The sequence below is a fragment of the Seriola lalandi genome, unplaced genomic scaffold (assembly GCF_002814215.2).
Source record: "Seriola lalandi dorsalis isolate HSWRI2012SDOR001 ecotype SW California unplaced genomic scaffold, Sedor1 jcf7180002054347, whole genome shotgun sequence".
Classification (NCBI taxonomy): Eukaryota; Metazoa; Chordata; class Actinopteri; order Carangiformes; family Carangidae; genus Seriola; species Seriola lalandi.
Window position 1 is genome coordinate 137,360 of NW_019524900.1, and position 12,927 is coordinate 150,286.

Here is a 12,927-nt window from a genome sequence, read left to right on the forward strand (position 1 = left end):
TTATTGCATTTTTAAAATTGCTTTCACTGACACAGAATAACATATTTATACAACATGGGGGGAGGAGTGGAGGTGGATCAGGATGAATAATGTATTCTACTTTCATTTTATTGTATTTTTACTAAAATATCAGCACATACAATCTTACAATATAATACAACTTCAATCACAAAAGAGAGGCTAATAACAACAGAGAGGCGTCTGGAAATAGAGCCGGAAATGAAAAGCAAGAAAATGTGAAACAGATGAAGTGAAGACTTACACCACATCTACAGCACATATGCATGTTTATAAATTATATCACATTCGATGTGTGTTCTTATTTATGTCCGTAAGGTCAGCTGTGTGTGAAAAACTTTCTTCTTTTTGTTTGTTTTTGTCGTTCATGGGTTCCTCAGCCGGAGACCCAGACGCCGGCGCCTACATTTCTGTACGCTGCAGTGACCCGAACATCATCTGCCAGACAAGGATGCTGGTGAGGGAATGAATTGTCTTATATGTTCTAATAACCCACATTAATATTACCAGGGGGATTCATTGCTCCCCTGTCATCAGTTGCAAGCTGTTCTCACACACAAAAGAATCTCCCCTTACATCATGCCGTACACTTTTAAAGTGCGAACGCAGGGTTTCTTTTACTGCTGCTGCTTATTCTGTTTTGTCTTTTCTCTTCTCCTTCCATTTTAACATGGTTCTGCCTTTTGCTCTGGTTCTGCCCAGGTGCCAGGGGAGCCTCAGGATGTGTACTTGAAAGTGCCAGGGAGTCCCAGTCCACACATAAAAATGTTCTTTGTGATGGTTTTCACGTATGTATTATTTACTGAACAGGGATACTTTACACACACGCAGGCACACACACACGCACATGTACAGCTTAGGTATAAAGAAGCAGTCTGTTTTGGACAAATTAAATTGTTCACACAGGCTTAATTAATTAACTAATCAGATGGAGGTTTGGTGGTTTTAGTGCCTGAAGTTACAGAACCCTACCTCTAGTCTCCCAAATCTCCATCTGGATTATGTGTGGGTTTGTTAATATGTCGGACCAACCTTTGCCTCTAATCAAATGTCGGGGATTTATCTTTCAACTCCAGTGAAGTTTAGACTGGTCACATATTTACTGCAGGGCTGAGGACAGATGTATAAAACTCTGTAGCTTCATGATTAAACCAGAAATATTCTTACACACTCTTTTCATCAGAATTATAAATACGTGCCTTCACATGGTTCCACTATATCAACATGTGCACGAGCCTCATTTCCACTGAAGACTCTCCTTTAATCAATCAGTTTCCACCACAAGTGATCAGACGCAGAGAAGAAAGACGAGGAGGATGAACATCATCAGTTTACTTTAGTCCCAATAAATGAAGTTCAGAGTAAAATCAGACTTTACATTTCCAGTGATTGTACTAGAGAGTCTTAACGAGGCTCCAACACTGTGATTAATCAATATTAAAATAGTAGCAGTTTACAGAATGACTCACAATAAATAATAAGGATATTAAACACAAGCACAATTATTTCTGTCTATGAATTGTAAAATTGCATTTCCTGTGTAAACAGCAAAACCTATGCTGATGCTAATGCTCTGTGTGTGTCCTTGAGTTCTGACTAATGTGTCAAATTTATTCTCTGCCTCATAAAACATTTGTAAAGCCAATTTTTTTTAAAACAATGTTGCTGCCAGTAAGTCGACAGGAGTGTGGATCCCGTTGCACAAGGTGTAAACAAAATAGGGACCTCCTCATATAAACTGCTACTGGACAGAAACTCCACAGGTCAACTTTAATTGATTTCTAAGGAGATCTTGATTGGATTCTGCCCCATCAGAGTCATGTATGAATCTGTACAGGAAATGAGCTCAAAAACAGGAACACGGCTAACGCTTTGTTCTATAGATAAAACCCACGGTGTCGCATCCATACGCCTGGACACTGAGGCCATTTGCTTCTCTCACGCTGGAACAATATGATGTGTCAATTAGTTTGTGGTAATTTAAGAAAACACAACATGATTAATAATGTGCCGTGTCAGTACAATATAAATTAAAATAATATGGGATTAGTTAAAACTAGTTTTAGACATAGCACTTCTACAGGGCCAGAAAATTGGCTTATGATGCAGGACTAATTAATATTTTATATTATTGATGCAAATCCCCAAACAAATTAGCAGGGAGCCCGAGGCAGTCCCTTTCTTCACCTACATGATAATGACGCTTTGTTTCAAGAAAACACTGTAGGAAATTATGAAGAAAATTACAGGACCTGTTAAATAAAGTATCGCCGGAACACCCTCAGCGATTCAGTTTGTACGTTTGTTGCAACATGTAGAAATGTTGAATATGATGTGAAGATTTCCAGCAGCAGCAGCAGCATTAATGATACTGCGTCTGTCCTCAAAAACCCACATCACTTGACGTCTCAACCAAACATCCCCAAATGCTCCTTGAGTGCTGTTGTCACAGAGCCGAGCCTCACAGCTCTCAGAGTCAGAGTCAGACCACTGAGACTGAATCCTCTCCGTCTCAGCAGCGTGGAGATGATCATGATGATGTTTCTGCTGCCACAGCCGGAGAACTGCCTTCCTCGTTAGCTTAATTGATCCTGATGATGTTTTTTTTTTTTTTCTCTCTCTGCAGTGATAAGTGGATGGCAGCTCCCTCCCAGATCTGGCAGATTTATGTGCATTTCCTGGAGCGGGTGGACGTCAGCTGTGTGACCGGACAGCGGACCTGTCAATCACTGGTGCTGAGGGGAAAGCAGGCTGTTCGCAAGGTCAAATGTTTCTCATCACACCCCACGGAGATCGAGGTACACGCCATCGTGATTCACTGACCTCTACGGTTTTTAAATAATATGTTTATTAACTTTAAGACGTAACTATTGTCAACACCACGTTCACTCCTGTCTGGACAAGTGGTCTCAGGTCCGTGTGTAAATATGTCTGAACACTCGAGCGGCACCAATCAGACCTTCCACCAGCTCTGATCTTGTGTGTGTCGTAACAAGTGGAGGAGAAAATCTGTTTTTTGAGACAAATGGAGAGTGTGAACTGTGAAGTGCAGGAAAAATGACATGGACCGCTGCTCTTTTGGACAGCAGCTGCTCAGTAATTGGCGGAGCATCATGCTGCTTCCAGTCTCTCTGTGTTCGGGTCTGACTGGGCTGACAGGGTTTTTCCTCTTGATTGAGTTTGTCTTTAAGAATTGGGGTTTTTTTGGGGGGGGGGTTTTTACACTTTATACTGAAAACTAATTTATGCTCAATGGGCTCAGGTAGTTTGGATTGGATTTAAGACCCAAGAAGAGCTTTAGCATCGATTCTCGATTTGACTCATGACAGTCAGTTAGATCCAGAATTCACAGTACTGTAGTTACTCACATAACTCTTCAGATCAAGAGGGTGGAAAAAACACCGGAGCGATTCTCTTCTACATCTTTAATGCTGCTGGTGGTGCAGTGGTTGGTACTGTGGCCTCACACCAAGAAGGTTCTGGGACTAATCAGACAGTAGAGCAGTCGGTCCTTCAGTGTGGCCCTGGACACATTCACATCCACACTGCTGAAAGAATGTGGTCACATGTGGTCCGATCGGATCTCAGATGTGTCCTCGATGCGTCTTGGGAGCGTTCACACCTGAACTTACAGCCGACCACCTGTGATTAAAACCATTTAATAGCAGGTCTGAACAGGGTCTTTCTGTGTGGAGTTGGCATGTTCTCCAAAACACGTCTGACTAAAATGAAAGGCAATGAACTTAGAAAAAGAATCAGAAACAGCTCTAATCATCTAAACCTTGACTTTTACATATCTAATGGGACGTTATCAATTTTCAAACTGTAAAATGATTTCATGCAAATTGTTCTCTTTAGCAGCAGGAAACAATGGAAGAGCAACAGCCTCTTTTGTAATAACTCCAGGTTAAGATTCAAGTCATTATCAAGAATGTACAAATGCAGATTGACGTAATAATGGGTCTTTTCATTTGTCACTTCATTTCTTTTTATTAGGTTCCCACATTACTTCATGCAATCATGTCAGATCATGTCGGTACGCAGTTTGACACAATCCCTGAAAAAAAAAAATTAGCAATGGCTGTATGCTCCCTTGAACATCTGAGAATGTGTTCCAGGAGTGTCAGATTGCTCTCCATTTTTAATAGATCGTTTCTTATTCATAACAAGATTCAGGAGAAGAGGGAGTTTGACAATGTTTCTCACTCAGAGCTGCAGTAAAAAGGGCATCGCCTTGTGATGGACTGTCAGAGCCACCGTGTACCATACAGCTCGACCCAAACATGTCTCCCCTGAAGAGAACAGGGTAGTGGCTGAAAAAGTGACAGATGTATTTTTAAAAGATTTTGCCGTATGCATCGGCGGCCTCTTTGATCTGACTCTCGGCAGGTTAGCTCGGCGTGGAATGCATCGGAGGAGTCTTATAAAACAGGATAAAGCTCACCGCCAGAGAATTGCTTTGCTTTTCTCAACAGATTAAAAAGGAGCTGCACAGTAAATCTCATTCTCACATCCCTCTGTCTCTCTGTCACTCTGCTGCCTCTATTTGCTCTCATTTCATTGTCTCCCCCCTCACTTTGCTTCTTTCATTCGCTCTTTCTCACCCACTTTCTCCTGTAATCTGTACACCTCCTTCACCTCCCTCTGACTTTGTTAAACACCTTTTCCCATTAATTCTTCTTTTCTATAACTTTGTTCCCTCCTCTTCTGTACTGTGTTACTCGGTCAACGCCTCTCCTTCCCTTTTATTAATTGTCTCTTACTCGATCTCACAACCCACCCGACATCTCTACACCCCACTGCCAAACCCAATAAACCTTTACCGCCACTCTCCCACACCTTCCCTGCAGGTGGATCCGGACGGCGTGTTTGTTTTGCCTCCCGCAGCCGTGCAGGAGCTGCAGCTGAAGGTGCAGCCGTGGCACGCTGGCAGCCGCTTCCTGTACGTGAACGCGGTGGACGTGGAGAACCAGCGGCTGGTCACCGCCTGGCTACTGTGTCTCAACGTCCACCAGCCCGTGCTGTCCAAGGTAGGAGTCGTTTCTTTAATACTTAACCTTGAGTGCACATGGATTCAAATATCATTCGGTTACCCAGAAGAAACCAGTGTTTCCAACTTCTGTCAATGCAAAGAAGCTAAAGCTGCTTGAAAAGACGTTAAATGACGCAATACGCCAGTTAGCATGTTCATGACGCCATGGCGCAGTGTTTGCATTCAGCCCAGTTTCACAGCGTTAACATTTGCTTCTCTCCTCCTCCTTTTCCTCACACATACAGTATTTTAACACAATTCACTTACGTGTTTTTATCTTTCTGTTTTCACGACAATGAAACAAGTCAGAGAACAACCGTCTAACTCACCGACTGTGGGCCTGACTGACAGATTATCAACAGAGTATACATTAAAACTGTGTCTAAATATAGTTCAGATTTTTTTTATCATCAGTCTTCATTCAGTCCCAGTGTTTTTTAAATTATTTATTGGCCAACGGTTAGCATAAGCTAGCACAAACTGTGTGTGTGTGTGTGTGTGTGTGTGTGCGCGCGCACGCAGGCATTTGAAGTGTGTGTCCCAGTCGGCGGTGGGCGTGGCAGCTCAAGAAAAATCACCTACACCAACCCCTACACCAGCAGCCGCACGTTCCTGCTGCGCTCGGACCATCCGGACCTGCTGCAGTTCAAACACGATAAATTCCAGGTGAGCGAAGCAGGAAGTCGTGCAGCTCTCTCACTCTCACTGGGAGTAAAATCATTACTTTGATTAACACCCAGACGAAAGGAGGAAGCTTCCTCCTCGGCAACAATTCGCCTCTACGATCAGCACAGATGGTTTCATGGGATTAAGGGTGACTGTGTTGGTACCAGTCTGTAAAGTATTTCATGAACAGCTTTAATGGAAAGTGCTGCTGATCAATGGTAAAATTTATTATTTTTATTTTATTTTATTATTTTTATTAGTTATTTTAATTTAGTCAAGGATTAAATAATGGAAACAACAGGGAATTCTCTTTGCCAAACATAAAGATATAAAAAAGTCTTAATAAAAAATTCTGCGTATTGATGTCATTAGTGTTCACCTTTAAAGCCTCATAATGATTGCACCCTTCCTCATTATGGGAAATAATGCTTTTGGAAGATTTTTTTTTTCTAACATATTAAACTCCAAGCTATTTTCTGCAAAGTAAAAAACTGCTCTATCTAGGTGCAATCATGTTTTCAGTATGCTCATAAAACAAAAAGCTATTGGCAATACTTCAACTACAACTCTAAACTTTATTGGAAATGTAGCTGCTACAGAGCAGGGTGCTTAAAGACCGTCTTTGTCTACACACGATGCATTCAGGCGCAGTATTGAGCGTAGGTCATCAGGTTTTGGCAGCGAACGAAAAACACTTGGAAGTGTGAAATATGCTTCAGGTGACGGTAACGCACATTAAGAGGGAGGGAAACACGAGCTGTCACCTGACCTGTGTAGACAGCTTTATTGATTACTGTAGAAGATAAAAGCATAATCTGTTCTGGGAAACACGTGTGTAGGCGTTCAAACACTTGAGTGAAGTTGTGACTGAGCTGTTGTGCAGCCAGAACAACAGGGACGTAAAGCAGCGACGGTTGAAGTGACGACCACGGCGCCCGTATATATTCACACGCGTTGCCGTAGTGATGGAAGTCAAGTTTCGCTTCTTCAGGAAACCAAGGTCGTTCTGAATGTCGCTAAAATAAATGATGCGAGAGCTCCTGATGTTTGCTTTAGAGACAATTTAATGTCAGATGAGTTTTATAAAGTTTGTCTGTGAATAAACTGGAAAGATCCATCAAAATTAGCAGATATCACGGCCCATAAAACTACTGATTGTATAATTGAATATAAACAAAATGACAGTGTCAAATATGACAAAAACCTGTAACTACCCACAAACTAGAGAAGAAGAGCCGTCTCAGATGTCGCCAGGAAACCTCGAGTATTTACTGTAAACACATTTTGACGGGACACAGGTAAATTCTGGCCTCTCGTGGCGACGGTTCATTCCACATCTGTGACAGGTGAACGACTTCCTCGTTTGCATTCAGAACAAAAAACGGGGGAATAAAACAAAGTCATTAGTGCTTGTTGCTTTATTGTTATGTTGTCAACCTCGGTGTCTAATAGCTGATTCACTCACATACAGACATGAAGCGCCGGAGTCGCTGCCTCTCATTTGCCTCTCATTTGCAGAGGTGTGATGGCGAAACAAACGGGAAAGCAGCATTTTTAAATTAACAAATAAATGAATGAGGTGCAGTTGGTATCTATTTCCACATGAACTATTAAAGAGTCTCGCTGCTGCCGTCCAGAAGACACTGCATCAATTAGACAGAAGGAGGTGGGCAGAGTGAAAAATAGCCCATTGTTTTTTTTTTTCCATCTTGTCAGCGAGGCTCCAGGTGTCTCATAAAGAATTTACTGTGCCCGCAGCATTAAGCAAATGCGGAGACACCTTTCTCTTTTTTAACATAACTATCCACCGCCATGATGAAACTAGCTGTCGAGAGGGAAAGAGAAGCAGGGATCAATACTGCTTCGCTTTTGGGGACAATTACAGCATAAATCCCCCAAACTGACCCATATATCCGTTACTGGCCATTACAGAAAATACAAGACGACAGTTCTGCTCTGATTGAAATACTGTGAAGACAAAAAAATGACCACATAAAGATGGTTTGCACACTGCGACCCCTGAGAAATAAAAAGATGAAAACATTAAGCATCGTGTGCCTGTAATCAGTAAAAGGAGAAGTCAGAGGAGTGAGATGTCAGGAGTTTAGAACAATGAAGAATATAAACCATGTGAAGTTTCCTCGTGTAATCATCTTCTGGTTTCAGATGACTCTTATTGGATTAGGCTTTGGACACACACTAACACTGAGCTCCATATTTAATTTTAATACAATTTAATCATTTTTAATACAAAAACAACAACTTCAGTATTTTAATATTGTTGCAGAGCCACAGAGTTAGAAGAGTTTAGAGTGTCACTTTAGAGAGTGAACAGGTTCTCAAACAGTCACTGAAACAAACAATGGACATGTGACCACAGAGTAAACAGGAAGGACCAACTCCTAAATTTAAAGTTAGACATGTATTTCCGCGTTTAAGACCCGAACGGATTTCTAACATCATTTCAAATCTTTATTTTATGGGGGACCTTTATTTTGAAGATGTTGATTTCTCTGTGCAGCAGGTGGGTGAAACATGTTTTCTCTAGATAGTGTCTTTTATGTTCAGGTAAGTGTTGTGTTTGAGTCATTTTCTCCAGGCTGAAGGGCAAACCTTTCTTAAATTTGAAACCTCCTTGGACTGAATGGGCGCTGTGAAGGACCAAACTATTTCCAGGCTGAAGGATCCAGCCTGGAGAGAGGACTCTGCTGTAGAAACTAGGGAGGTCGTGATACCCGAAATTTTTACCAAAACCAATGAAATTCCACGATTCTCAATAACAAATTCGATACCACAAAACTATTATTTTGCAGCATAATACTGTAGTGAGCACCCAGCTATCGCTACGTTAGCCTGAAGAGGATAACGTTAGCCTGAAGAAGATAATGTTAGCCTGAAGAGGATAATGTTAGCCTGAAGAGGATAATGTTAGCCTCAACAGAGTAAAGTTAGCCTAAAGAGGATAATGTTAGCCTAAACAGAGTAAAGTTAGCCTAAAGAGGATAACTTTGGCCTAAAGAGGATAATGTTAGCCTAAACAGAGTAAAGTTAGCCTAAAGAGGATAACGTTAGCCTAAAGAGGATAATGTTAGCCTAAACAGAGTAAAGTTAGCCTAAAAAGAGGATAATGTTAGCCTAAGAAGAGTCAGGTTAGCCTAAAAAGAGGATAGCGTTAGCTTAAAGAGGATAACGTTAGTCTAAACAGAGTAAAGTTAGCCTAAAGAGGATAACTTTAGCCTAAAGAGGATAATGTTAGCCTAAACAGAGTAAAGTTAGCCTAAAGAGGATAACTTTAGCCTAAAGAGGATAATGTTAGCCTAAACAGAGTAAAGTTAGCCTAAAGAGGATAACGTTAGCCTAAAAAGGATAATGTTAGCCTAAACAGAGTAAAGTTAGCCTAAAGAGGATGATGTCGGCCTGAAGAGGATAATGTTATCCTAAAAAGAGTAAAGTTAGCCTAAAAAGATGATAATGTTAGCCTAAGAAGAGTCAGGTTAGCCTAAAAAGAGGATAACGTTAGCTTAAAGAGGATAACGTTAGCCTAAACAGAGTAAAGTTAGCCTCAAGAGGATAATGTTAGCCTAAAGAGGATAACGTTAGCCTAAAAATAGTATAACGTTAGCCTAAAAAGAGGATAACGTTAGCCTAAAGAGGATAACGTTAGCCTATAACTCCCATAACATCCCTGGTAGAACCCACCATAACTAGTGTGTTTTAGCAAAACTGTGGAACTATATGAACTGTGAAGGTGGTGAGACAGAACTTGATCATATGACTGACTAGTCATTAGTGTATGAATGACAATAAGTTCCTCCTTTTCTTTTAGTGAATTAATTAATTTAATCATTTCTCTAATTCGCTCTGTTTGTTTGTGACAGACATGACTGCCTTCTGTAATAATGAGAACAAGGGAACAGTGCATCTCTGAACTAATAGTAAAGTTTAACCTTCATAAGCCTGATAACAGTCTTAACAGAATATTGACCCCAAAAATCAAAATGAAGTCATCAAATTCCCAAAGAGTCCTTTTAGAAATCATAATGAATGACTCCATTTAAAGAGGACGTTCAGGAAGTCGGTGTACATGGATACGGTCGCATCTGTGTGGTGTTACAGGCTGAAAAGAAAAGAAGAATCATGGTCTCGCACTTCAAAATGAAGGATGTTGTTTGTGTTCTCTGTGTTCAGATCAGCGGGGGAGAGAGTTACAGCATCGGACTGAGATTCGCCCCCAGCCAGAGTCCCGGCTCAGTGGAGATCCTGGTCTACGTGAACAATCTGGAGGAGAAGACAGAGGAGACGTTCTGTGTGAAAGTCAACTACTCGTGACCCGACGTTTGTTTGTTTGCTTCAAACACAGAGTAAAACTACTTCCTCGGAAATGTTGACTGTGTTTGGAATAAACACCTGAGCACAAATGAGCTGGAGGTTTTATACCAAGTGTGTGTAATTTTATATTAGATCAGATTTAATACAGAAATAAACTTTTTGTTTTTATCACATATATAGTTTTCTTTTGAAGTTTTATTTTATGAATGGAGGAGATTTTTTTTTTTTTCTGCTGGCTCAGTGCGCTTCAGTGGAATAAGGTTACAAGAATCAAACACTGAATGCAAACTACACTCTCTTAAAAGCCCGAACACAACACTTGGTTTACTAAATTATCCACTAAAGCAAAGTAGAAACTAAACTTAAAAGTGCTTTTATGCATAAAAACAAAAAATTTGAGTGCAAGGAAGAAAAGTAACTGAAGGTAAACACGATTTTCTGTCTTGTAATCAGAGATATCAGCGTCAAGGCTGAATCTCAGCAGTGATCCGTCCTCTGCCGAAATGTCCGACAAATGTCTGACGGTTCACCCCCGACCAGCCGAAGGTGGGCCAAGGGTGAAAGCAATAACATTTTATCGACTTTAATTACCCTACAAACCCACTTGAATGCCACTTGATGGTTGAGTTTTAATCTAAGACAAGCCAGGGGTCCGCTCTCCCCGTCCCCTCACCTCCCAAACAACTAATCCTCATCACCGGCGTTATTAGAAACAGTGCCGTAATGAGGTGTGATTTTCCAGCGAGGCGCACTTCTCTTCAGATCGCCCTCATTAACACCAGCATCCTTTTAAACCCTCCATCCTCTCCTTCCTGCTCGCTCTGCTGCACGTCTCTCTATCTGAGGTACAGACAGAGAGAGAGAGAGAAGGCCATGCACATTGTGTTATGTAACACAGAGTTACACAACCTCCACCACCGCCCCCCACACCCACACTCCCTCCCTCCTTTGCTTTCTCTCTCATTAGAATGCAGGCTGCAAAATAAGCCTCAGCACAGCAGCGAAGGCTAATAAAAAAAGAACATCTCAACCGAGCCAGATGCACTTCAACTTTACCTTCTCTCGCATCGTGTCTGAAGCCGACGCCTCACTGTCTTCTCCGCTTTATGTTAATATGTTAACAGCCTACAGAAACACACATTAAAGCTGTGTTCACTTAATAATTAGTTCCACGTAGCCTTTGACACTCTGGCTCTTTATGCTAAAAGATGCGCCGTGCTAAAAGGAGAGGTCTGGATCTCTTTAAGCTCGTCTTCATACACGACTCTACGTGCATGTTGCTGTAATCACTCCAGCTATGCACACTGGCCCCGGTGATTTTTTTCTGACGTGACTACGGCGTAAGAAACAAACACAAAACACACGTTGTAAAGCAAAGTAATGGTGCAGCAGATAACTCTAATAATCTTTTAAATGTGGTTACAAAAAAGAAGAAGCCCTTTAGCTATTAGCTACCATTTTCCAAGATGGCCGCCATTTCCGGCATAAGAAACATGTTTTACCACAGAGTTTTATCCGTTGGACAGATTTCAGTGATTTTGCAATTAAATCCTGTGTTTTTGACTGTGAGGACAATTATTAATGTCAATTAAATATTATTTTAAATCATTAAAATTATTTTGGCCTGTCCCTCTGTACGATTGCTGTAATTCAGCAGGACTTTTAATTTGTAAAATGTAGGTGAACATTTTTACAGTGTTCAGAATTTTTACCTTCTGCTTTGTTAAAATGATTTGACACCTGGATCATCCGTATGGGAAAATTGTGGGCGAGTTTATTGCAAAAAAAAAAAAAAGACATTTCCTTGCCAGAAGTGTCAGCCATCTTGGAAATGGTGACCATCTTGAATCCAAGGAGGATTTGTGCCAAGTTGAGTACTTTGAAATGTGCAGTTATCTGCTGAGCGTCTTCCAAATTTAAGAGCTCTTTGTTCTCTTTGTGTTCACACAGAATGAAATAAAACCTCAACAGGACCGTCTGCATGAGGACAGCCCAGACAAACTGCCACATTCACTCCATTCGTTAAACCTGATGTCGTCTTCACGTTCGCTGGTTTCTCTTCAGAATGGGATTGTTTTTTTCTTTTCTCCTGCCTTCACCAATCTGCGGCAGGAGATGTAGTCGTTCCACCAACATCATGTTTATCTGTGAAAGTTAATTAAGTTAATTTGATGCAGTGGCAGTTAAAGCTAGAGGTTGCTAGGAGAAGTTATCTTAAGGGCTGTTATTTCTAGAAGTCGACGTAAGTTATCCAGCGCGGCTGCATCAACCTCATCCGTGCACTTTACCGTTTTTCAGAAGCCATTTGTCACGTGTGTTGCTCGGTAGCTACCTAGCTATGTCTTAATTCTAATTCTATACCTATCAAGCTCTGATTGTTTCTCCAACCAGGGGAAACTGTCAAGTTGAATCACTGAACCAATGATGTGATTCAGAGCTCTACAAACATGCTTAGCTAAAGCCTCGAATTAGCTTCAGCTGAACTTTAAACATGTATATCTGCACAGAATCAGGACTGTGAGAGGATGCTATGAGAGGATCTCTGCACAGCCTGTACGGACGGGAGAGGAGATCACAGTGACAGATATTAATCTGAGCCCATCCTTTAAATGCCGGCAAAAGTGAATGAAGTTTTGTTTTCACCGCCCTCACAGCTCGCTCCCTGTGTGTGTGTGTGTGTGTGTGTGTGTGTGTGTGTGTGTGTTTTTGGGTGGAGAGTGGCGACCAGCCGTCATGTTTCATGCGTCACTACCTGTGTGTGAAAGAGATTTCCTGTCAGCCTCCATCCCCAATTTGAGCAAAAATAACACGCAGCCTCTCTGGTAGGGAGGTTTTCTGTTTCCTGTTGCAGCTCTGGTTTGTGATTCAACGTAGGCTGATGA

At 41.4% G+C, this 12,927-nt stretch overlaps 1 protein-coding gene across 1 annotated transcript in view; it reads left to right on the forward strand.

The window, feature by feature from the left end:
- The window catches only part of LOC111656193 (nephrocystin-4-like), a 130,358-nt gene extending 120,138 nt beyond the window's left edge, over positions 1-10,220 (forward strand). Inside the window, exons 20-25 of the mRNA XM_023407831.2 lie at positions 399-475; positions 721-806; positions 2,645-2,816; positions 4,869-5,048; positions 5,573-5,716; positions 9,905-10,220. Of these exons, the coding sequence (XP_023263599.2) occupies positions 399-475; positions 721-806; positions 2,645-2,816; positions 4,869-5,048; positions 5,573-5,716; positions 9,905-10,045 (800 nt within the window). The 3' untranslated portion in view covers positions 10,046-10,220. The remainder of the gene's footprint in view (positions 1-398; positions 476-720; positions 807-2,644; positions 2,817-4,868; positions 5,049-5,572; positions 5,717-9,904) is intronic.
- The last annotated feature ends 2,707 nt before the right edge of the window (positions 10,221-12,927 follow it).